Source organism: Ammodytes marinus, assembly GCF_949987685.1.
Source record: "Ammodytes marinus genome assembly, chromosome: 20".
In the NCBI taxonomy this organism is placed as follows: domain Eukaryota; kingdom Metazoa; phylum Chordata; class Actinopteri; order Uranoscopiformes; family Ammodytidae; genus Ammodytes; species Ammodytes marinus.
Window position 1 is genome coordinate 13,382,265 of NC_137224.1, and position 26,173 is coordinate 13,408,437.

At 41.0% G+C, this 26,173-nt stretch overlaps 1 protein-coding gene across 2 annotated transcripts in view; it reads left to right on the forward strand.

Moving 5' to 3' along the window:
- Nucleotides 1–25,668, forward strand: part of wdr90 (WD repeat domain 90) — a 30,742-nt gene extending 5,074 nt beyond the window's left edge. Inside the window, exons 8-43 of one of the 2 annotated variants that reach the window (XM_080048840.1) lie at nt 92–204; nt 370–606; nt 1,631–1,693; nt 1,790–1,858; nt 1,997–2,107; nt 2,267–2,412; nt 2,545–2,602; nt 2,772–2,890; nt 3,407–3,568; nt 3,685–3,815; nt 3,935–4,051; nt 5,337–5,572; nt 5,991–6,127; nt 7,120–7,250; nt 7,568–7,698; nt 9,312–9,473; nt 9,975–10,103; nt 10,652–10,785; nt 10,889–10,929; nt 11,042–11,167; nt 11,627–11,791; nt 11,874–11,956; nt 12,039–12,141; nt 13,604–13,725; nt 14,026–14,182; nt 14,279–14,469; nt 15,560–15,728; nt 15,924–16,047; nt 17,770–17,941; nt 21,515–21,637; nt 21,870–22,044; nt 22,593–22,723; nt 24,426–24,569; nt 24,808–24,924; nt 25,035–25,119; nt 25,250–25,668. In XM_080048840.1, the coding sequence (XP_079904966.1) occupies nt 92–204; nt 370–606; nt 1,631–1,693; nt 1,790–1,858; nt 1,997–2,107; nt 2,267–2,412; nt 2,545–2,602; nt 2,772–2,890; nt 3,407–3,568; nt 3,685–3,815; nt 3,935–4,051; nt 5,337–5,572; nt 5,991–6,127; nt 7,120–7,250; nt 7,568–7,698; nt 9,312–9,473; nt 9,975–10,103; nt 10,652–10,785; nt 10,889–10,929; nt 11,042–11,167; nt 11,627–11,791; nt 11,874–11,956; nt 12,039–12,141; nt 13,604–13,725; nt 14,026–14,182; nt 14,279–14,469; nt 15,560–15,728; nt 15,924–16,047; nt 17,770–17,941; nt 21,515–21,637; nt 21,870–22,044; nt 22,593–22,723; nt 24,426–24,569; nt 24,808–24,924; nt 25,035–25,119; nt 25,250–25,407 (4,772 nt within the window). In that variant the 3' untranslated portion in view covers nt 25,408–25,668. The remainder of the gene's footprint in view (nt 1–91; nt 205–369; nt 607–1,630; nt 1,694–1,789; nt 1,859–1,996; nt 2,108–2,266; nt 2,413–2,544; nt 2,603–2,771; nt 2,891–3,406; nt 3,569–3,684; nt 3,816–3,934; nt 4,052–5,336; nt 5,573–5,990; nt 6,128–7,119; nt 7,251–7,567; nt 7,699–9,311; nt 9,474–9,974; nt 10,104–10,651; nt 10,786–10,888; nt 10,930–11,041; nt 11,168–11,626; nt 11,792–11,873; nt 11,957–12,038; nt 12,142–13,603; nt 13,726–14,025; nt 14,183–14,278; nt 14,470–15,559; nt 15,729–15,923; nt 16,048–17,769; nt 17,942–21,514; nt 21,638–21,869; nt 22,045–22,592; nt 22,724–24,425; nt 24,570–24,807; nt 24,925–25,034; nt 25,120–25,249) is intronic. The other variant, XM_080048841.1, reaches the window with a different exon arrangement.
- The last annotated feature ends 505 nt before the right edge of the window (nt 25,669–26,173 follow it).

Genomic DNA, 26,173 nt, shown 5'->3' on the forward strand with positions numbered 1-26,173 from the left:
AAACACATTTTCTTGTATTCTACTCACTTTTAGTTAATCCTAATTGGAATTTATCGCAGATGACTGACTTTCATATCCCTTTATTTCTTAGGATGTGTCACCAACCAAAGAAGCCCTATTAGAGAGGAGGCTCTCTGTGTGGACCTCAGCAAACCAGTTCAGGACCGTGTGTCCCTCATCCAGCAGATCACCACTCCAAGACCAGTAAGACTGATTAAATGTATTACCTTTTTACATCAAGTCTTGGGTTCCAATCAACTTGAAATTCGTCTTAATATAGCAAATAGTTCTGAGACATTGTTTAACAAATCTAGTTTTCCAGGAGGCTTATTTAAATTTTTCTTCATTTCTCTCATTCCGTCTCCTCAGCTCCCGAGTTATCAAGCCCCTTTTGTGACCAACATACCCGAGCTGGGTGTTGTTCCCAATCATGAGAAGGGTGACTGGCTTTGCTGTGATGATGGCAAGCCTCAGCAGGAGTCCATTTTCTCCAGTTCACACCGCCTCCCATCCAGGCCAAGTGGTGATAGTGACGACGGGGGAGTTCATGTGTATGTGCATCCTGAAGACGACTTTAACAAATCCAGGGAGGAAAGCGAAGAAGAGGTGAAGCTTCATGTTGACTAGATATAGTTCATTCAACCCAACTTAAAGGTGGAGTCATTCAGTGCGTTTCCATGGGACAACTAGATTGGATTAAGACATATACCGAACTTGCCACTCGAACGGACCGCGTCACTTGTCTGAGTATACATGGACTTTCAGAGAATCGGATAAATGTCCGGAGCATAGCAGACTCCGCTCTACTAGGTGGTGCTGTGGCCCTTTCAACAAGTGGTTATAGAGCCACGTCCGGTTCCTTTCCGGCAACAACACTACTATTTATTACGTCGTCTCCTTCCACTTCCTTGTGAAATCCACGGCAGGGATTCTCGAGCAAGCGCAGAACGAGAACTCCGATATGAGATATGCGATCCTGTATACATGCAGGTAGAATGCCGACTATGAACAAGTTATCTAGGTGTTCTTATCCGACTTCGCTTGTCCGTTAATGTGCCGATTTGTGTGCGAAGTAGATCCGATAAAGGTGTTTACATGATGCATTATACAAGTCCTGTTGAAGTCTTATTTGTTTATTTATCCGATTATGAGTCTGCATGTAAACGCACTGAGTGATTCTGGAGAAGACTTGTCAAAATCCCTTTCTGTAATAATCAGTGAATATCTTCTCAAAATCCGCTACCTGTCTGTACTGTGGGCGCGCTGAAAGAATGAGTGGTGTTGATACACAGGCCAGGCTCTTTAATCTGGTTTGTAAACAAAGGGGCCAACCATAAAAAGCAACATGCCCATTTACAGAGCCTAGGCTGAGTATTAACACTGGTTTTATTTTTCAGCTCACACACAGTTCGGACTGGTAGCGGTTCGTGAGGAGATATTCACTGATTTTGACAAAGTGATTTTGACTAGCGTTCTACAGAATCGCTGACTCCACCTTTAAAAGCATAACACATTTTATATTCCAGGTTCCTCTCTCTTTCTGTACATCATGCTCAGTAAATGGTTTCATGATGCCCTTTTTTACAGTTTTGTGCCAGCATAAGAAACACTTTCAATCTTATTTTCTCAGATTGTCTGCACTCCTGTTCCACATCCTCTCCACCTGTCATCGTCCAAAGAAGCCAGACAGCAGGTATAAGATTGGAGACAAAGATGGGAAAGAAACCAGCTGTGGAGACATTACTATTTTAAAGTTTTGCCTTTTACTTTTTTCTGCACTCCTTATTAGAAGCTGCTTCCAGACCCGATTCTTGGGCTCAATCGAATCATCGGCTTTGGAGGAGCCACTACGAAATGCGTATGCTGCCTTTTTTTTTTTTGTTCAACGCTTTTTAGGCTAGCCTCACAAACATTTTGATCTTAACGGTCATCAAGTAATTGCATTATGTCAAAAAAATAACAGAGGTATAAACGGTTGTACTTTATTACACCGTAGGCCCTGTGGACCAAATCAGGTGATGTGGTGGTGTATCCGTGTCACGCAATTATCGTTTCTATGAAGATATCCTCTAACAAGCAGAGATTTTTCATCGGCCACACGGACAAGGTAAACAAGCTGCGATGTATTGTGCTACTATCTCCGCAGCAGAATATTTTCCAACCTGTAGGATGGCACAGCTGATTCTGGCACTCTGGAATTTTCCAGTGTATTCATCGCAGAAATATATATTTTTTTGCAACATCTATCTGTGTGTTTTCTCTGTAGATATCTGCACTGGCTTTTAACGGCAACACAACACTGTTGGCTTCAGCACAAACTGGCAACCACAGTGTAGTTCGAGTATGGAACTACCACAAAGGAAACTGTCTGGCTATGTTTAGGATTCATGCTCATTCATTATCCTCGCTCAGGTAACTGAATACATTTACAAATGCACTCACGTACGCATGGTTATCTTACATTTGCAGGGTTGCATTTGCTTTTGTTTAACACGGCCCACTCACACTAATTTGGTCTTTTTTTGTCCTCTTTTCATTTCGAAGCTTCTCAAATGGGGGAAGTATTCTCTGTGGAGTGGGTAAAGACAGCCACAGTAAAACAGTAAGTACAACAAATGAACATTTTACCTCATGAAAATTCAGAATGCTTATTTTCTAATTAGCATCATTACTTGGACTGAGATCATTTTATATGATGCCATTGATTTTTCCCCTTATTAGCAGCTGAGCTGATCGCCTCTTTGTCTTCCTAATTCAATCTTTTTTATTAGATGGTGGTGGTGTGGAACACTATAAGCGTTAGTAAAGGTGGAGAGGTCACCATTTTAGCTAAAGCACACACAGATGTGGACATCCAGACCATGAAGGTTGCCTTCTTTGATGATACAAGGTACCCTCCATTCTCTGTGTTTGTATTTTTGATTGAGTGTTTCATAATTTTCTTCAGCGGATGTTTGCATATTTGGGAAGCTTATGCTTATGTCATATATAACATCTGTTGACATGTTATAAGTAAATCTTGATGCCATTGGTGCATCTGCTCTGTTCTATCTAATAAAGTTGACAGTGAATGATACACACGTTACACATTCTACATATATTGTATCTGTATCATGTCACTAGGTTTGTAGCAAATAGAAAGATAGAAATGTATTTTCACAGACATTTCTAATGGAATACAGAGTCCTGCAACAAGAGGTCTGTTAATCCTGCAGTTGTACGTCGACAAATTTAGATCCATTTGTACTTTTTGGGACAGATACTTTTAGTACAGGAAGTCCCTGGTAAGGGAGTGGGGAGGTGAAAAGGTTCTAGTTGCTAAAGCAGGAAGGGTGGTGTTCACTCTGGCCTGGCAATGAACTAGAACGTTGAGACCATGTTTAACATGTGAGTGTTCTGCTTTCAGGATGGTATCATGTGGTAGAGACAATATCCGCCTGTGGCGATTGCGGAACGGGACCCTGCGCTCCTGTCCAGTCAACCTGGGCGATTACCAATCCATGGACTTTTCAGATGTGGCCTTTGAGGAGGGAGACTCTTTGAACCAATGTCTTGATGATCGAACGCTGTGAGTGAGCACCCAAGTCACCCAATTAGCTTTTGAATAAGAATGCATTATCCACTGAAAATGCTTTTATTGAAGGATTACCATTATCCCTCCCTATGTGATTTTTCTTCCTATAGATATGCCAGCAGTCGGAGTGGCTATATCTTTGAGATCAATTACAGCACAGTTGAAGTAAAAAATGTCAGGAGGCTGTCGCCAGCACAGCAGCAGCACGCAAACCGAAGGGAGAAATTGACTTTTAACACAGGTTTGTCTGCAATCAATCGTAAAGCCAAAGAGAGTTTGTAGTAGTTTAAGCAGTGGTTGGGTAGAGACAACTTTTTAAGTGTCTGTGAGGACGTCAAGATGTGTGTATGTGTGTCCCAGGTCCAGGCATTGCCATCAACAGCATCAGTGTGTCTTCCTCATTCTGTGCCACGGGCTCTGAAGACGGCTTCCTGCGTCTCTGGCCCCTCGACTTTTCTGCAGTCTTCCTCGAGGCTGGTAGGCACAGCGGGGGGTAGGGAGTTGCATAACAAGTCTTGCTCCACAGGCTGCAATATATTGTTTAATTCATGTATCTTAAAGGTGCTGTAAGCGGAATGGTTCTTTTAGCTAACTTCCTGTCAGTTACTGCAGTTAGCAGTACCCTCGCTCGTCCCTACGTCACCACATTAATGCACTGCGGTCTTCAAGCAGCGAGTTATCTAGCATCATCTCAGATCCATAAGTGTGATAAAACATGATAAAAACCATCAGAACAGACATTGGAAAGGATTTTTACCTGCTCCGCCATTGTAGGCGCATAAACATTCACCCATCTGTCGCTCTGGCGTGCACCGGCAGTGAGACCATGAGTGAGACTGGTGTCGGTTATTAGCATTCTTTCTTGTGATTGGATACAAATTACGGGATCCTCCAATAAGTTTATTTGCCGATTACATGCAGAGCAGCTGACTGAGAGATCGGCTTTATGAAACGCGCACATTATGTAAGTGATCACTGTATGAATAAAGAGCGATTTAACTCTTAACATAAATAAACCGCTTACTTCACCTTTAACATTTTCCAAGTTTTCAGGGGTGGCTGTTTGTCAGGTTTCATCTTTCCTGGTTGACTGTACCACTGAACCTTATTAAACACCAGAGTGCTGGATGTTTGGAGTTTCACATAATGTGTAAAGTATCACAGTTAAGAGAGTTTTTCCAGTTGTATCAGATTTGCAATAGCTGACTCACTAGAACAGCCAGCTTCCAAGCACTTTTCAACAACTCCTCTGCCTTTTTAGTGTTAGCATCATTTCAGTTTTTTTTCTTGTAAGCAGAGACAGCTGTTGTTGTTTAAAATAAGGGAAAAAAACTAATATTGAGACAAACCTGGCATGTGTGAATGTGTATGATTGCTGTATGTTTGAGGTGGTGGTCGGAGGGGCCGTTGGCGCTGAATGGCAGCCACGCTTCCGTCAGTCTGCCCCAGGGCAGCTGTGGCTACTCTCGTAGTTTACCACCACCGGTATGACTGTGTGAACGAATTGAACCAGGAACCCTGTAAAGCGTCTTTGAGTGCCTAGGCAATAAAGCGCTATATAAAACCTATCAATTATTATTATTATTATTTATTATATGAAAAATTATTATATATTTTTTTTACAGCTATCATGACATCTGTGCATTGACATTTGCATCCATTTGTACGAGATATACAGTATATGTGCACTCTCACACCGTCAAACAGAACAGAACAGTCTATTAGGCGAAAAAATTCATATTGTGGCACATTTTTTTTCCAGAGCATGAGGGGCCTGTAAGCCTGGTGTCAGTCTCACCAGACAGCCTCCAGGTCCTGGCAGCCACCTCAACTGGGAACCTGGGTTACCTTGACGTGAGCAGCCGAGGTTACAATACACTGATGAGGTCACATACCGACTCTGTGCTCGGCTTCAGTGTGGACGGCATCCGTCGGCATCTCACAACAGCCTCTTCCGATGGCACGGTTCGCATTTGGAATATGGATACCTTGCATCAGGTAGTTAAGGCGGGAGGCGCGCGTTGTCTAGGAAACCGCCTTTACGATTATGCACTGCAGGAAATATTGGTGTGGCAGATTTTAAGGAAAGGTTTAAGGTGTATATGTTTTATAATAAATTACAGCCATTGCCCCAATTTTGCAGATGTTTAGCCTCATTTAAAACCTGTGTAGAAATAAAATGTTATTATGGTATTTGGTATTTATGGTATTTCTTTAACTATTAATATACTAAGTCAGAAATGATTAAATGAAACACATTTTACTCCACAACCCGAGCTCCTCAGCTGCAAACTAAACCACAAAGCAAATGATAAATAATTTGGATAATTGCACTGACACTGTCTCTGTTGTCATTGGTTTATCATTGGCTAATTTGCTGTTTAACTAAATTTCTGTTGTTGTCTCCTATGCTTAGTTGTATGATTTTGTGTCAGAGGACAGCCCCTGCTCTGTGGCTTTTCATCCCAGCGAACAGATCTTCTCCTGTGGCTTCAGCTCAGGCATCGTCAGAGTCTTTGACATCTCCAGTGCCAAGCTGCTGGCTGAACACAAGTGTGTATAAACTAACATTGATGCCAGCTCCAACAGTGGCTGAAAAAAAAATATTTAAAATCTTAAAGCTGGGGTATATGATTTGGGAGAAAATAGCAGTTGGGATAGAGATTCGAATCCAAATACCTCAACTGCTCCACTTGTGTTCTCTCTGGTCCCTCCCTGACACGCTCTACCTGCTGTAGCTCCTCCCTCCGAACAACAGTAATGATCGTTCATTCCTTTTCAACTAGTGTCTTTCCCGGTCTTTCCTCGTATCCCTGCTGTCTTAGCGGTGTAAGCAGTTGAACGGGAAATAGGACATTTAGGGGCCGTTGATTGTAGACATTGCTATTTGTTGGCTGCCGTAGTGTCAAACTGTCAGACTGCTAGGGTCGTGAACGCTCACGCAACTGACGCAACAACGTCGGTGCCAAAGTGAATGGACAGTCCCAACAGCCAATAAGAACGGAGAATCGGAGCCTCGCTCTGATTGGTAAAAGTGTACATGAGCGGTGGCAATTTTTGGGGGCGGCACACAGAGGCAGGGGAGAGCGAAGTGATATTATATAATATTCTCAAACCACTTCACCTACATATAGCTGAATGGCTAATATGACATTTTTGCCAAATGTTATAGTGAAAAGGTTATCCACCCCAGCTTTAATTCATTTAAAAAAAAAGTGATGTGTGCAAATCAAAAGCTTGTGTGATTGTACTCTTTGTAATATGTGAGTGTAGGTGTGTTCAGTTTTTTTGCTAGTTGGTTAGTTTCCAGCTTGGCCAGTTTCTAATATTGATAGTTATTATGTGACATGTTGCTCAACATAAAGTACACTATAAAGTGACTAGAATAGTAAACCTACTTCGGCAGAAATTAGCAACTCCAATTAAATGTAAATAACGCGTAGAGCTTTGACTGCACTTTCAAATGAAAATCACAAATTCTTATTTGGTTTGTGGTACTTAACATCGTACTGGTTTGTTTGTATATGCGTGTTTAATTTGTTTAGTGAGCATAGAGGTGAAGTGGTGGGTCTTGCCTTCTCTCCTGATGGAGAGTTCATGTACAGTGCTGACTCCCAGGGCACTCTGGCACTTTACAACGCCTCCGAGGAAGACCACAATGTCATTCGAGCTGTGTGTATGTATTCACACTCACAAACATACGTATAAACACACCTGTAGTTAATTGCAGCGCATGTTACGTTATCAGAAATGTGAACTTAAATCAGTTTATTTAAATAGTAAAATATTGAGTATCACATTGTATTAGGTAACTATCTCTTTACATAGATTCCATGAAATCAACAACAATATGACATAATGCTAACAGCTACTTAAATATTATGTACTAGCAATTGCTATACTGAATTACTCAAACGTGGACACAAGTAAGTGTGTCAGGCAACAACATTCAACATCAGTGTTGTTTGATTCATTTTGTACCTGATTGGCTAGGTAACGTGATGGCCCGAGGCACGGAGCGCGCTCCAGACGCTCTCACAGTGAGCAGTGACAGCCGCTGTCTGGCCTTTGTCGGCCCGTCGGAGTACATTGTAACCATCGCTGACTCACAGTCTCTGGATGAGGTATCTGCACACTGTTACTGTTATTAAGATAAAAATTCACCTAACACTTACGAAGATGTGGTGAGGCAGCATCACACAATTAACCAATATGACAAATGTATTTATACATCATCCAGGGTTTTTCCTGCATTGAGAAAATCTTGGCGCCCGCCAAAGCGGATTTATCCAGCGCCAAAGGAAAATCAGGAGCGCCAAAATGATAAAGATTGAGAATAAATATAGCTATTTAAAACCTCTCCAAATTCAGCCCAATTTAAGTCATCCTTCTTGAGGGGTTGGGCAATAACTTGAATTTCATTTTCGATTACTATTACGGCTTCCCTCAATCATGAAAACAAAATAATCGTTATTAAACTATCATTGTTCCGCACGCATGCAGGCTGTTAAATGCAGCGAACCCTTTCAGCTGAGCAGTGCGCTCGCTCGGCCCCTTCCTCACCTGATAATTTAGCTATCGGCTGGTCCAGAGACGGTGTTTTGAAAAACTTCTAGATGACAAGAATAAAGGTAAAACTAATTGTGTTGTCTGAAAACACTTCAGACTCGCAACAAACTAAAATAATGTGCAAGATTTGTCACGCGCGGACATGCGAGCAACGTGACATACGCGACCGCGAGAGAGAGAGAGAGAGAGAAGAGAAGAGAAGAGAAGAGAGAGAGAGAGAGAGAGAGAGAGAGAGACACAGACACAGACACAGAAAAAGGTGTACGACCTGATCTGCACCTCTAAACATCCCGACCAATTTTTTTATTCACTTTAAGTCGAATCATAGTGGTCTATGACCAAGCAATCACTGAATAAAAAACACAGGAAGTTTAAAGCTCCTTGACTCCTGCCACCACAACTGTCAACACTACAATGCAACTGCCTATCCACCCTGCTCCTTGACATAAATAAATCATGCCCTTACATTTAATGCTATCAAAAGACGTGCCCTATCAACACCATTTACAATGGGTTATTTTTATTTTGACATATTTATTTTATTAAATTATTAAAAATATGTTTCACTTATTTAGTCTATTTCTATTCTCCCTGTTTTCAGTTCAATTATGCCTTTGTTTAAAGTCCAAAGTCATGGTGTTATTAGAAAAAAACCTTGTTAAAAGTAAAATAAATGCATAATGTTCTTAAATCAATGATTAACTGTCTTTAATAATCATGATAACACAATGTGATTGCTCAAAATAATCATGATGATGATGATTGTTTCTTTCTTCTTGCAATTTCCATGGTTTAGATCAATTAGAAACAATTAAAGTATTAAATAGGTAGGCCTAGTCATTATTAGTATTTTGACTTCATATCTACAGGTTGTTTATTGTGATTTCATAAGCGTCAGTGAGCTCCATGGTTACGCAGTGATTGACAGGCTGACTGAAATGCTCTTGAGCTGGACAGAAACTCCCCTCTCCCAACCCCACACCCTCTTAAAATACATAAACCGTTTGCCTTTACTGTTGCACATAGTCGCGACTCCAAAAAAAAGTCGGTCGCGTACTGACCCCCCAAAGGCCCATTCTGAGCCAGGAAAAACCCTGATCATCATTCATATTCTTTATTCATATCTTAGTGTTCTGTGTCAAAATTAACCCTTTCCATCTCTTTCTAGTTGCTTCGTGTAGATGTGAGTATTTTGGACGTGGAGAGCCCCCGTCTCGATTCAGCATTGAAGGTCTGCTTTTCTCCGGCCTCCACTGAACACTTATTGGTCGCCACATCTGCTAACAAGATCATCTGGGTTAGCACCAAAACAGGCCGTCTGCTCCGGGAGGTAACACTGCTGACCTTTATTTTATTATTATTATTTTTTTTATTTAAACCTTTATTTTTCCAGATAAAACATTAAGAACAGTTTCTTATTTACAATATTGATCTGGTCCTTTAGCACATAGCTCATCATGTTAATTACTAAAAATCAATAAATTACTCTTTGAGAGGTTCCAGGATCCAACATTTGCCTGAGACTTTAATTTCTCTCTTGATGCGGAGTCTGTACACCCTTCCTATTCTGTAACTGTCATCACTATTAAGAAAAGAAAAAAAATTAGATTTTAACGTGTAGGGGTCATGATTGTGAATAAAGATTCTTCCTAAATTAGTAAGAGAATCTAAAAGATTGTATTTGTTCTAGATAGTACTGCATTTACAGATATTGGTAACAAGGTTCACAGGGCAGTAAAACGGTGATATTAGGTCTGTAAATACTAACAGGAGAATAATTGTGCTCTACACAATCATTTGATTCTTTTTTGGTGAATTTCTGTCTTCACAGGTGTCTAAGGTGCACAAACACCAGTGCTCGTCCCTCGCTGTGAGTGAGGACAGTCGATTTCTGCTGACAGCAGGACACAACGCTGTGAAAGTGTGGGATTATAACATGGAGCTCCATATTAACTCGCAGGTAGTCAATAATTAAAGATTTAACATGCAGATATGAACACTACAGACTCTCATCAAAATTTCACCTTACAATTTAAAAGTGTAAGGTGTCACGTTAAAATGGCTTTGTTTCATATAAAAGTCCAAAAAACAATTCACTTACATATAATGGAAAACAACAAATATTTACATTTTCTTAAATAAAAAAGCTATGGAGTGGATTTTTGATAGTTTTGCCTTTTAAAAATGTTCAGCGATGACTCAATGATCAAAATGGTTGCCATTTAATTTTCTGTCAATCGTCCACTGAATTAATCGACTAATCATTGCTGCCCTGCAAACAAGTAATTGTACCGTTTGTGTAAATCTGTACATCTGTATTCTGTGTTTATGCCATCACAGGTCATGTAACTTCCCACTCCTTAAATTATACAATTATGTGGAAAGATGTTGCATTTGTTATTATCATAGAAAGTTTTCTGGATTTAATTTAAAGGTAGGACTTTTTGTAGTATATGTTGCATCAAAAGCTCTTTTATATACAGTAGTTTAAACCTTTCTCTACTTCAGATGTTCATAGGCCACAGCCAGCCCATCAGCCAGGTGAGCTTCACCCCTGACCAGCTGGGCGTGGTCTCGGTGGGTGATGCTATATTCCTTTGGGACTTCTTGGCACATCCTGTTGCATCTTTGTCTGAGAGCAGGTAATAATCCCTGTTGAATTGAGGAATGTCGTCATCAATGTGTGTGTTACACTTATGTAGGTTTCATTGGCGAATATCTGATACAATCTTTCTTCACTCACAGTTCACCTCTCAGAGAGAGCCACATCTCAGCTCCTTATTCAGGTAACTTCATTTCGAGTCCATATTCATGCCACAATAGTAAAAGATCTACCTGACTTTAAATGTTCTTACAGATTACAAGTAACACTAATGATCTTGTGTTGGTATGTAACAGTTCAACAAGAAGCTGAGTTAAGTGGAGTTCAGTTGTCCAATGGTATACCACGACAGACGGCGCCTGTCCCCTCCTCACCGCCACCACGACTGGGTGTCAGCACACCTGATCAAGTTGACAAGAGGGGTTAGTTCTCTTTTTCAAAAATATCCGACAAGCACTTCCTATATGTTGTTGACTGCATGTTAAGCTGTTGAAAAACTTTATATACACATATTTTTGGCTGATGCCTTTCTCAATTCTGACCAACTGCAAGTTGCATGTGAAAAATTAGATCAGGTCTTCATAAGTGAGTTAGGTGTTATTTATTTTCGTAGCCTGGCCTTCAAATGTCATCAACTGTGATTATTAACTTTTTTTTTCTTCATTTTTTTAATCATTTTTTAAAAAACAATTTCCTCCTGTCCTAATTAAACTAAACATGGCTTTTGCCAGCTGTTACTGGCCAAGTGGCTTACTGAGGATCCACATGCTAGTGGAGTTAAGCTGGTTAGTCAGGTCAGTATAGTAGGCAGCATGAAAGCACAGATAACTGTCAGTCACAGTTTTATCTTTTCATCTTTTTTTCCTGTCTCTCTCTTGCAGGTTTTGGCGACTTGTCTATTTGTGATAACACCCTAACCAACTCAACCAATACAGTCCCAGGCACTGGATCAGGTCCTTCCTCTGTCCCCAGACCAGCAAGCTCCTTCCTCAAGGTCACAGAGCTGGTCAGCACGTCTCCCCTGAATACAAGTCATATGGACACTGGTAAGTCAACTGACTATCTCTTTGATTTTACTTCTTAATGGAAGGATTAAGATTTTTTTACTGAAGCTATTTTGTCATTCAGGTGAGTTGCAAAAGAAGAAGCCAGTTCGCCCTGATTGTTACAGGCACTTTCTCCCTCGTTTCAAGACCTCCACTCTCGATCAGGTAGAGAGCACTTTTTATAATGATATACTGTGTTCACAGAGTGTTAGTTTGCTGTCCAATCTAAATGTTCTATCTGGTCCAGGCTGCGGTGGCTCCCCAACCCGACGAAGAGGGCATCAAACTGAAAGCAGTTATTGGCTACAATGGTAATGGGCGTGGCAACATGGTGTGGAGCCCTGACCAAGGTTGGTATGAAAGTATAAAATGTTGGCTGTCCAGTACAAGGGTTAGTTGGAAGTATGTGTGTGTGTTAGGGATGTAACAATATACCGCAAAACGGTCGTTCGCGATATGAAAAGGCCACGAATGTCAACCGTAAGTTTTTTCTTGTTATACCGCGTCACGGTATTACAGGCGAGCGTGCATGGTAAATGCGCTCCATCATTGTGGAGAGTCTGGTGAGCAACGTTGTCATAAACGTAGCTCTCAATCTAACACTGTATGGGCCACACCAACATTGGAAACCAAACAATAACACATTGACACAACAACTTATCACTGAAACATGACTTCTAACTTTAAACTGAACAGTCACGTCTCACGTGGGCCGTTGTTTACACTAGCGCGTGCAGCTTCGCCACATTGAGTCACGTAGCAGCAAAGAAGAGAGAGAAAGAGAAAAGGGAGAGATAGAGAAAAAGATCGACAGAGTAGCTTACCAGACTGAAGAGAAAGTTCCTCGCGGGTCAATTATACCATTATGAATCCAGGCGAACGTGAGGAAATAAGATTATTAAAAAAAAAAAAAAAAAAAAAATAGAACAGAACAGAATATAATATAATCCACCGCGACCGCGCGTTAAATCCCCGGTAAAGTCGGCGAACTTCCGTGAAAGGCAGATGAAGGAAATAAGTCCAAAGATCCTTGATATATTCATCACAACTTCACGTGAACTAGCATAGGCAGTATATAAAAGCTACCAGCATGTTGCGCAATACTATGGAATCCCTACTATGTCAAACTTAGGTGACACTACTTTGGTCAAATGAAGGTGACGTTGCGAAAGTGTGAGGAAGGGAGGGGGAGAGGAGTGCACTGCAAAAACATTGATTTTGAGACTGCAATTTAAGTTAATAACAAATAAAAATCATAAATAAATATTTTACAGAGTTCATTGTGTCTGTCATAATGTAGGCCTATTAAGGTAAAACATGGCTTGTAAAAATAGAGTTGATAAGCAAATAAAACATAAATAAATGGGGAAATTATCACACTATTTAAATATTTTTTATTCTATACATACTTTTACAGTTACAGACAAGTGACTAAATTAAGTTTAGATTTAAAATTCCTGTTTCAGTTTGAAAAATATAGGTGTAATGCTTCTTTAAAAACAGCAGTAGAGAAGCAGTGTCTTTGTTTTGGTGATAAGTTGTTTAAATCTCTCAGAAATCTCTTCTTCATATTAAGATATAAAAAAAATTAATTATTCTTGCGTTTATGTTTTATTTAAATCAGCGTTACACCATTTAATTTAGGGGGTAGAAATGAATTCCGCGCTTAATATCGTATCGTGATATCAATCGCAATATCGTATCGTATCGTATCGTACCCAAAATTTCATATCGTTACATCCCTAGTGTGTGTACATAAAAATCCTGTCAAATACATTTTTTATGAAAGACACAAATGGATTTGTGTTGCAGGTTTGTTTGCGTACTCATGTGGCTGCGTGGTAGTAGTGGAGTACCTTCATACAGGAAGTCAGAGACACTTACAGGGCCACAGCGAGGAGATCTCTTGTCTCGCTGTCACACATGATTCACAGGTACTTTTCATAGTTCTAGATTTCGGTTTTATTACAGTGAATCAAAGCACAGTATGCAAGGCAGTGATGGGGACTGTAATGACAAAAAGCTCATGTGACTGTCCACTCACTTTTGGGTCCAGCTAACATGGTGTTAAGCTTTCTATGTATCTTTTTACACAGTGAGAGTGCTGCTGGTGACAATGCTGTAGGTAGATAATTATTTTGTTAAGCCAAACTAAGGCCTTTCTCATGTGCGTCATGTGTCCTGATAGTCCTGTGTCTTATGGAATCTCTTTGTGTATGTTACCCCCTTTTCAGACAGTAGCATCTGCAGCTGGTGGCAGTAATGGCAGCAGGAGCCTCATCTGCATTTGGGACGTCCACAATGGAACTTGTCGTAATACCATGTCATACCACAGGGGGACGGTGCAGAGTATGGCTTTCTCCAGGGATGATCGCTACTTTCTCTCTGCTGGTCAGTCAATTTTATTAAAAAACATAAAGTGTTTCGGCTATTAACAAAATTAAGTGACTCTGACACTACTGACTTGATTTTCCCAAATCCCCGTAGGAGACTTCTCTGACCCAGAGATAGTTTTGTGGAGCAGTAAGACCTTCCAGCTTTTGTCCAGAGTGAGCTTGTCAGGGCCAATCCATGACGTGGCCTTCAGCCCATCAGCAGCCAGCCAGTTGGCCTGTGTGGGCAGCCAAGGAGCTTACTTCTGTCTCATTCACACACACAGCATGGATGTAGACCTCAAGGTAAAAACACACATAGAATAATTTGGAAACAAATGTATATGTTGTTGACAACTTAAAACACGAGATGTGTGATGTCTTATGTAACTTGGTGAAGATTTTTGATTGTAAATGCATCGGTAGGGGAGAACGGGGTAAATTGTCACACGGGTTGGTTGTCACAATCGTTATATCTCGGAACCAGAAGGCGCTGTCTGTGAAATTTTGGTATGTAAATATCCACAATTGGGGTCAGAGGTCACCTACATAGTCTTCCTTGGAGTTAGACTGCTGAATTTGAGGTGAGAGGACTGTGTTTTTCATGTCAAATTGAAAATATTTAGCTCCTCAGTATTTTTCTTCTAGGCTTTTACACAATGGGTTTATAACAAAACACTTGTTACCCATAAAAAGTGTGAAGGGTAAACTATAGTTTAGATTGTGGTTAGCAAGCTAATTAGTTGTCAGACGGTTGTTGGCCTTGATGCTAGCAAGAAATTCAAATTGGGGTTGGTCGTCACATTTTTTGGGGGGGTTGGTTGTCACATGTTATCCAAAGGCTGCAGCCAGAAAAGGAACACAATAACGAAATAAATTGTCAAGCTGTGTCCTCACTGACACCCCAGAGAAGGAGAGAATGGAGCAGGAAAAGGCAGCTAGCATGCAAAAGAAAAAAGGGCAACAAAATCAAAACAACCCAGTGCATCCCAAACTAGACCAGCTGCCAAGGCTACAGTAAGTTATGTAGGCCTATTTGTCAACTTGACAATTACACGTTCAAATTTTGTTCTGCTTTCTTGTCTTCTTTTTAAGATTATTCCCATTAAGATAACATTGTGACAAACAACCCCATAGTGTGTGACAACCGACCCCTTGATGGGGTTGGTTGTCACAATGTGTAAGGGTGTCTTTGACGATTAATTTCTTCTTTATTACAATAAGATAGAAAAAGTGAGGGGTACATATTTCAAGCCAACACCTTAAGCTTCAATTTAATGTAGGAATGACTATTGAAAGATGTTTAGGTGATGAGCAATTCTCACTAGAGTAAAAAGTGTGCCTACTTACCCCGTTCTCCCCTACATAAGGATAAACCAGCCTCTCACTCTTGTAGGTACAGAGGGTGAAAGCACCAGCAGAGGTGGGTGATGTGGAGCTGACAGCTCTGTGCTACCACATGGACTCCTTTCTGTTCACCGCCACCAATCGCGGACACGTTTGCGTCTGGGACGTTCAAACACAGCGCTGCTTCATGACCTGGGAAGCCGATGAGGGAGAGATCGGTACAAATGGACTCTGTATTTACTTACGATGTAGTTTGGATGTACAGTATATCAAAAAAAAAAATTAGCTCAAAAAAACAGCACGATTATTGCCTTCCATATTGCTGTTATTTTGAATCTGGTGGCTTAAATGTTTTTGTCATATTGGGATTCTGTTGCATATTGTATTTGGATTGATATGGTTTCTTGGTGCAGGAGTGCTGTTGTGTCAAGGGAACCGTCTATTGACTGGCAGCAACACCCGCTGCTTACGACTGTGGGAGGTAGAAGCTGTACAGGGTGTGAGGCCTCGGGAAAAGGCCTGCAATGCGGGAGACAGGTCTGTAGCTCATTCTGACATTCTTCTACAAGTCCTCACATATCAGAAGCCATTTTTTCTTTATCCAATGTGATGTGTTCAAACAGGCATGCCATCATGAGTGAGGTTACTCTAAGGCAGGGCTATTCAATTAGTTTTGAATGGTGGCCGGTTGGTGGAAATGATCCAAAATGAGGGGCCAGAAAAAAATGCCTAAAATTGATGAGCATCACATCAATAGCTACATATGACATAGCAGTGCATATATTGTCTTTATTTTATCAAATAGAGTTCAACAGCTTATCAAAAAAAATCCCTATTTGATTAACATAGGCTGCCTGTTGTTTAAGTGTTTAACAATCTTATCAGTTCAGGAAAACACAATAGAAAATGTTGGCTGTATTTTGCTCAAAGATGCCAATGCACAGTACAGAAATAAACAACTGCTTATTTGAATACAAAAAAACAACAGACACTGACTTTAAAGTTGTGCAATTTAGTTTACTATGTGAAGGTACAAATTGTGTGCAAACATGCAGACAGTACAAAGCAAAGAAAACTTCTACTGGTGCAATATTATGCAGACACACTAAATACAATTAATGGACCATACACTTAACATACACTTAACATGTGTATGCACATCAAAGTGCAAATTCAACTTTTTAAAGTTCCTTTTTGGATGAGGGGCTGTTGTGCGATTATTGTGGACAATAGGCCTACTGTGATGCGATAGCCTATACTTCATTAATGGTTATTTTGAGCCTACTTGCTTGATTTATTTTTAAATACAGAGGTTATTGGTCGTTTTGGAACATGTATTTCCCAATTTAAAACATAAAAATAAAGCAGCATTGAAAATTCATAAAATAAATCTTGTTGGCCTACACTAGCATGCTGTTTTACAAATAACTCAATAGTTGAAATAATAAATACAATGTGTTTTCCCCTTAAAATGACTAAATGCATTTCAAAGACAGTAACAGTGTGGCACTTCTGTAAACTTACTGAAACTTGGCTGGGCCATCACTCTCATGTATTCATCAGACTTTTCTCTGCGCTGTCTGAGCTGATAGATAGGTGATGTTGCCACGGTGATGTGGAGTCTTAAACTATTCTAGCTTTGCAGAGCACTTCTTTCTGTTCAGCTAAATATCCCCATAGAACCCACCAGTTAAATGTCGGTTTTCTTCTGCTCGTTTAACTCTCCCGCGTGCATGCCGTAGCAAAGCCGCATACACAGAGCAGCTGATAGAGAAACGCTTGGAGACACGTGCACATTTATTTACTGCAGATCGCGGCCTTTCGCGCAGTTTTGACCATGCACAAGCACACATCGCGCATGCTAGTACATTAATTGTGCAGCAATTGGGTCGGTTGGTAGTCAAGGCGGGGGCCAGTAAATATTCCGGCCCGCGGGCCGCTTATTGAATAGCCCTGCTCTAAGGGTTATGTCAGTTCCGTTTTTAAGAATAGTACCTTGATATTTGATGTCAATCAAATGTGTACAATAGCCTATTGTATGTGAAAGGGGATACATAAAAAAATAATACAATTTTACAATATTACCCTATTCAATAAATTGTCATTGTTGATAGGCCTCTTGATGATAATGAGAATTTAAATGATGAACATACAGCAGTTCATAAGCAGTTACTTTAAAATACAGTGTGCATATTATAGAGGCGGTCATAATATTCAGGCCGGTGTAAACAAATGTGTTATTGTGTGTCTGTCCCTCAGTAGTACCAATGTGGTGTTGGAGCAGGAGATAATGCTGGATGGCACGATGGTCAGTGCAGCATTTGATAGCACAATGGACATGGGCATCGTTGGCACCACAGCGGGGACCCTTTGGTATATCAACTGGCCAGACAACAGCAGCATCCGGCTGGTCAGTGGACACAAGAGCAAGGTACCAGTATTACCAATATTTGAAGCAACTATTTTGACAATATTTTTGAAAACAGATCCTTACAGTATATCAGCACAGTCTTCATAGTTTGATGTCATGGTCTGCATACCTGGTGTCTATACATGCAACAGGTATGTCTGCCAAAAGCTATAGCTATAATTGTACAATATATGTAGTGAGCAAATACTGTATCACTGCTGCCAAGTCAGTTTATTTTGGAAAAACCTAAGGCTAAGGCTAAGCCTATCCTTCAATCAGCTCAGCAGGGGAAGGACTCCGATATTCCAGCTAGTTGGTTAGTCACCGCAGGAGATCATTAGAAAATGTAAACGAGTTTGTCCCTGCCGCTGGCTCCTTAACACCAGAAAAACAGAGAATGGCACATCTGATTTGAAGATAGATGAATTTGTATACCTTATTGTTCTGCTTGGTTGTTTAGTGCTGTGTGAGCTCTTCATGTTCATTACTTGTCATAGGACTGTGTCAGCACTTAGTTTTTTCTTCAAACAGAAGGTGGCTCCAAACAAGGCTCAAATGAGGTTTTTAAAAACTACTAATGTGTTAAAAAATTGTGAAGATCAACACAAGGATTTATAAATAACCAATTCAAGGGGGTGCCCTTAGCTCAGTTGGTAGGGTGTCCCCCCCCCATGGGCCTCGGCCAGCAGCGGACCCGGGTTCGATTCCAGCCCGCGGTCGTTCTCTGCATGTCACTCCCCTCTTTACCCCATTTCACCTCTGTCTCTCTACACTATCAATAAAAGCATAAAAATGGCTAAAAAATATCTTAAAACAAAAATTACCAATGCAAATGTATATGGCTGCTTTATTAAAGTATTAAAATAGTAAAATAAATAATAGTTAAATATGTGTTGTAAGCAAAAAGCCTACTCTTTCACTGCCACGTCAGTTAATTTAGAAAAACTGTTGCTAAGCTCTATAGAAGCTACTTCACCCTGCACTAAATCTAGTTTATCTTTAAAGCACCACTCTGCCTTAGTACAACCTCCATATACAGGTCCTTCTCAAAAAATTAGCATATTGTGATAAAGTTGATTATTTTCCATAATGTAATGATAATAATTGAACTTTCATATATTTTAGATTCATTGCACACCAACTGAAATATTTCAGGTCTTTTGTTGTTTTAATACTGATGATTTTGGCATACAGCTCATGAAAACCCCAAATTCCTATCTCAAAAAATTTGTATATCATGAAAAGGTACTCTAAACGAGCTCTTAACCTAATCATCTGAATCAACTAATTAACTCTAAACACCTGCAAAAGATTCCTGAGGCTTTTAAAAACTCCTAGCCTGGTTCATTACTCAAAACCGCAATCATGGGTAAGAATTTCTGAGCGAATAGGCTGTTCCCAGAGTGCTGTATCAAGGCACCTCAGTGGGAAGTCTGTGGGAAGGAAAAAGTGTGGCAGAAAACGCTGCACAACCAGAAGAGGTGACCGGACCCTGAGGAGGATTGTGGAGAAGGGCCGATTCCAGACCTTGGGGGACCTGCGGAAGCAGTGGACTGAGTCTGGAGTAGAAACATCCAGAGCCACCGTGCACAGGCGTGTGCACGGTGGCTACAGGTGCCGCATTCCCCAGGTCAAGCCACTTTTGAACCAGAAACAGCGGCAGAAGCGCCTGACCTGGGCTACAGAGAAGCAGCACTGGACAGTTGCTCAGTGGTCCAAAGTACTTTTTTCGGATGAAAGCAAATTTTGCATGTCATTCGGAAATCAAGGTGCCAGAGTCTGGAGGAAGACTGGGGAGAAGGAAATGCCAAAATGCCTGAAGTCCAGTGTCAAGTACCCACAGTCAGTGATGGTCTGGGGTGCCATGTCAGCTGCTGGTGTTGGTCCACTGTGTTTTATCAAAGGCAGGGTCAATGCAGCTAGCTATCAGGAGATTTTGGAGCACTTCATGCTTCCATCTGCTGAAAAGCTTTATGGAGATGAAGATTTCATTTTTCAACAAGACCTGGCACCTGCTCACAGTGCCAAAACCACTGGTAAATGGTTTACTGACCATGGTATTACTGTGCTCAATTGGCCTGCCAACTCTCCTGACCTGAACCCCATAGAGAATCTGTGGGATATTGTGAAGAGGAAGTTGAGAGACACCAGACCCAACACTGTGGATGAGCTTAAGGCCGCTATCGAAGCATCCTGGGCCTCCATAACACCTCAGCAGTGCCACAGGCTGATTGCCTCCATGCCACGCCGCATTGAAGCAGTCATTTCTGCGAAAGGATTCCCGACCAAGTATTGAGTGCATAACTGAACATAATTATTTAAAGGTTGACTTTTTTGTATTAAAAACACTTTTCTTTTATTGGTCGGATGAAATATGCTAATTATTTGAGATAGGGATTTTGGGTTTTTCTTTACAATTTTTGCCAAAATCATTAATATTAAAACAATAAAAGGCTTGAACTACTTCAGTTGTGTGTAATGAATCTAAAATATATGAAAGTCTAATGTTTATCAGTACATTACAGAAAATATTGAACTTTATCACAATATGCTCATTTTTTGAGAAGGACCTGAAGGTGCTAGTATTTCTGTAAACTTGTACTCTTGTTCTCTTAATACAGGTTTTTTTCTTTAATTGCCCTTTTTATCACTGCTCATATGTTGGCAAGTTGACATTCCTCTCAACTCACTGATGGAGGACATTTAGACACAGATTAATTAGTACCATTACAAATGACTGCAGTAGCTGCATTTTTAAGTGACATTCAGTGTAATACACTGCGGGATACTATACTGAGACTCCTCACTGACGCATTTAAATTTAATGGAGACATCATTAATGTGACCTATAGTACTTCGATGTGTCTTTCTCCTAATGTCACAGTCAAAATGTGTTTGAATGAATTAATTGCAGTCAGTCACACGACAAAGGCAAACCCCTTGGAAGAGGAATATTTCATATGCAGTGCAGTTTGCAGCTGTTCAGGACAGAACGTTTGAAGCAGGAAATGAATATAATAAAATGTAATGTAAAAGATTATAAAACATCAGGGAAGCAATTAGCAGCTATTGATATGCTAAGGCAACCAACACCTATTAATTCCAAGTTTGAAATTGTAAGTCATTTTAATTCAGGAAGATAAAAATAACTGAGTAATTGACAATGGAAACCTTTGAATGTGGAGATGATTAAAATCTATAAAAAGTCTGCCTTTCAACATTTGTTTAATCTGGGGCCGCCTTTGAATTCGATGAAGAAGCCTCTTAAGTGTTTAGTGTCAACATTAAAAAATCCAATTTCTATTACATAGCATTGATTCTTTTTTATTAGGGCAGAAGAGGGTAAAACTAAAAAGAATAAAATTAAAGGAAATGTTATTCAACTGCAAGGAGGAACAAGCAACCACAGAACAAATTAAATCATCTAATTTTTTTTCTGAGGAAGCTCTGTTTTTTAAGAAAGTTGTGTTTCGCTGCTGGGACACAGCACTAGTAATATGGTGATCGCGGTATGTGCTCAGGAAACTGTACCTGTGTCATCACTCAAACACAGGAGGCTTCATTGTTTGCGTTTTCTCCTTTTTTGCTTCCCAGGTGAATGACGTGGTGTTTAGCTCTGACGAGGAACATTTTGCCACCTGCAGCGAGGACGGCAGTGTGCGGGTGTGGTCGGCCCCCACCAACGAGCTGGTGGTGCAGTTCCAGGTCCTCAACCAGGTAAAGGAAATACTAAATATAATAGGTAGGGCAGGTCATCTTGGTCATATTGGACATCTTGGACTCCAGAAAATATAATGGGGTAGTCAGAAAAATATCCGGAATCGATTTTTTTTGCAGCGAAGTGGTGGGTAACGAGATGGTAGAAGTGGGAACAATCACATCCAATGTGCACTAAAATTGCGCACACGCTGTTAATTACTCCCCCCTTCTGTTCTTCTCCTTGGGCCAGGCCTGTGGCTGTGTTTGCTGGAGCCCTTCTGCTTCTTCCAGTAAGGACAGTGCATGTGTGGCTGCAGGATACAGCGACGGCACCCTGAGGATCTTCCGGCTTGCCTCCTCGGAGATGGAGTTGAAGCTGCATCCCCATCACGTGGCTGTCACTGCCATCCAGTACTCTGCTAATGGTGAGAGAGGCCAGCAGTTCCAAAAGTACTTAGAGTCATTCTACTTGTTACTTTGCAGGAGTTACGTCATGATGATGTGTTGTAAATAACCTTTCTCGGGCCACCCCACATTGTGTCATCCGTCCATGTCTCTGTGTACTAGTTTAAAGCTGGATTCACCTATTCAACGCTTGTTGTCAAAATCACTTTTTGTCGAAACCAGTTAATATCTGCTACCTCTCTGTACTAGAAAATAAAAGTGGTGTTAATACATAGCCTTGGCTCTGTAAACCAGTTTGTAAACAAAGGGTATGTAAACAAAGGGGGACCACCTTAGCCAGCAACATGCCTGTTTACAGAGCCTAGGCTGTGTATAAGCGCTGAATTTTTTTTTAGCGCACATATTATACACACAGGTAGCGGATTGTGAGGAGATATTCTGTCATTTTGACAATGAGCATTCTCCAGAATCTCAATCAAACACTACTAGAACAATACTGGCAGGAGGTTTCAGTTTATGTTAAAGCTCCTACATTTCATTTAGTGTGGCTCTGTGACTCCCCCTGCAGGTCATGTGATCCTTTCAGCGGGGAAGAATGGCCTGGTGGCTGTCAGCAGCCCAGTGAATGGAGCGACTATCAGAGTCATCAGGGACCACAAAGGAGCGCCGATTACCTCCATCCAGTGTGTGAATGAACAGGTCAGCTCTCTAAATCCGTCCAAGGAGTGAAGCTCTAACCGTGTACTCACACTAGGACCACTGGCCTCGTCCTGTGCCAAAGCATGATTGTATGGTACCAAGCACTCACACTGGTCAAAGAAAGTAGACTTTAGGCGTCAAGTGTGCTTGGGAACAGCACAAATTGCCTACTCTAAGGGGCCACTCACACTAGGGCCGCGGCCCCGTGCCAAAGCTCATTAGCATACTAAAGTCTAGAACGTTTGGCTAGTGTGACCACTCCATCCGTATTCCAGCACGGAACAGCCCCTTGGCCACGGCACACCTGGGAGAGGTGTGCCGTGGCCAAAGTACAGATGCTAATGAGATGACACGCGCATAAGCAAGCGCACAGGCGGCGTTCCTGACGTGAATTTATTAAGGATGCATTGTCCGTTAACGTCCGCTGCCTTACTAGTCGGCACCAGAATTGCCCACCACTTGGACTTGTAGCTATAATGTGTGAGAATTAACGTGTGTGTAAGCCTAGGTGTGGGCTAATAAAAGAGGGAGAGAGCTAATTAGGTCGGCTCAGAAAGCACAGCAAAAAGGTTTTCGTGTTTACTCACGTTCGTCAGATTATTTTTTTTCTTTTTCCTCCCGTCAGCTGTCATAACTGCATTTACGCATGGCGGTGGAGACGCACCCAAAACAACACACCGCGGCCCGGTGATAAGGAAACAGTAGCCTACACTAAGGTTTAACAAGAAACTTTATAAAGACACTTAAAAAAATAATCTCTGCCCATACAAAAAGTTCTGACTTGGATTTGATGGAGCGATCGATGTGTACAAAACCATCCGGATACATAGTCTGATGACGGGCCGTTAATAATAAACAGCGTGCTGCACAAATATGAGACTGTCCACCGCGACCTATTACGTCAAGGCTACATTTAAAAAAAAACAATAGCTTAAGGATTCTCGTTGCTCTAATATGGAAGTGGAATATTTGATGCAAATTTGGCCGGATGAAAATATTCACAAACAGTCGTATAGCCTACAAGTAGACTAAGCTCCAAATCCTAAACGCGCACGGTGACGTAGGCAAGGTGCAAGTGTGCCCAGGCCACGAGCAGTGTGAGCACAGGCCTGCGGGGGGAGTGGGGAGGGGGGGGGAATCGTGCTGAGCACGGAACAGGCAAACGGCACTAGTGTGAGTGCGCCCTAAGTGCGCCAGAGATAGGGGGGGGATGACCTGCAGTAAAGGTCCATGGGTCGGACTCAAACCTGCAACCACTGCAATGAAGGCTGGAGCCAATATGGTACGCGCTCTATCCACTACGCCACCGGAGCACCCTGTGCTTGAATACTTTATTATATTTGGCAGAATGATATAACAGTCCAAGCCAGATTGTCTTTCTGTTACACAGTTATTGAAATTTGGTCTTCCACTTCACTTTTCAAATGCATTTAATATATGCGCCACCCCCTCATCATATAATCTTAGTTGGAAATTGAAGTAGCTCTCTCAGCTTTCCAGTACAAGTGCTCTTGACAGGTGTTCTGCCTTCCCCCTTTATACAAATAATGTCTGACATTCCCTTCATCAGCTCTCCGCAAGTACTATGTGCTTTTAAATGAGAAAATGTGATCTCTGAAATTATTCCTTTGATTCTTGTGACATTTAATGACATTTTTTTCTTCCGTATGTGTCTGAAGCTGTGTCATCCTCTACTCCTTAGTGCAAGAGTTTTGGACTGGAAGGAGACGAGATGTGGTTGGCTGCGAGTGCCGACCAACGCGTCAGCGTGTGGGCTGCAGATTGGTTGAAGGACAAGTGTTCTCTGCTAGACTGGCTGACATTTCCTGCTCCCACTTATTTTGGGGTACTGTCTGGATTTTATTTAATGACTAGAAATGTCACCCCAAATGTTGACTGTGTATATTATAAGGCCCTGGGATACTCTAGCTCCATTTTTCCTTTTAAATGTATGTGTTTGTGTTCATTTCTCATCTTCATATTTTTCAGCATACTGTTGGAGCCTGTTTTGGAAATCTCTATGACAAATTAGGCTCAGTCCATGTTTGACTCTTACACATCTTATATGTTCATTTGTACTATAGGATGATGGCAAACCTCCCAGCCTGGCTGCCTTCTGCCCTGCAGACCCTGGTCTGGTGGTCTACACTGGTTATGGAGTAGAGAAAGAGCTGTCCTTCTACAGCCTGACTAAAAAACAGGTACTCCATATTCTGTGTACAATACCTCCACAGGGCAGGTGTTGCTGACAGAATGTCTGCAAATGTTATGTATGTGAGTAATTTCATACTATATATTTTTTTGACTATAGATAATAAAAAAGATGGCCCTGCCCCACTGGGCCACATGCTTCAGCCTCTCTTGTAAGAGTCAACTCCTAGCTATAGGATCAAAAGGTAAACTTGGATGTAGATTTTTATGATTTATCTCCATAAGGATCTAGTAAGGATATCAATAAAATTTCAGTAATGCAGGTTTGGCACATATTTGAAATTATTTCTCACTATGTTCCTCATTTCTTTCCAGAGCGAGTGTTGAAGTTGATCAAGTCGACCAGTGGAAGGTTCCAGGACTTCCTGCAGCACAGTGACTCACTGCAGAAGTGTCACTTCTCCCCCTCTGGGTCGCTTCTAGTCACTGTAGCTTATAATGAGATCCTGCTGTGGGAGGTACAGGGACTCTAAAGCCTGCCATCTGTTTTTTTAAGTTTTAGACAAGTTCATCTGTCCCCAGAGATGCAATTAGTTGTGTTTGAATGTCAAACATTTTAGGGCTTAAGGCCCTCTCACACTTTATATACACTGTTTTATTTTAGATTTTTTTTTTTATCAAAAAAATATCCTAATTTGTGGGAAAGCCATTTTTAAGAATTGCCACGCTGCTGTTTCATGTTTATGCTTTTTTAAATACAGCCATTTTCCTTGAAGGGATTGTTTTGTCCAGTCAGTTGCAGTGTTTGACTATTTATTTTTGATTTTCTTACTATGAGTTTAAATGTGTATGAATACTAATGAGTGATTAACAGCTGCTGTCATGTCTACTGTTTTTAATTTTATTCAAATAAAAAGCAGCATGTAAAATTACAGTGTGTAAGATTATTACAGCAATGCTCTCATGGTGGGCGCACACAAAAGGAGAGGCTGCTGCAGCCAAAGACATTTGTATTTTTATTTTGTCGTTTCACCAAAATGATGGAGGACAGGTGCACTGGTCAGAACATTGTGCATGACTCTTCTCAAGTTTGCGTTTTTCTTAAAGTACTCTAACAAAAGTTATATCCTGATTACTTAATATTCAGGCTAATTAATAGTGCTGGTTCACTGTTCTGTCAGGGGTCTTTGTCAGTTTGTGTCGGTTTTACAAACTGCTTCAAAACTTCCCTTCTATTTAAATGATAGTTAAGTACAAGAGGAGCCTGTATTGGCATGATTATCTTAACATACTAAAAGA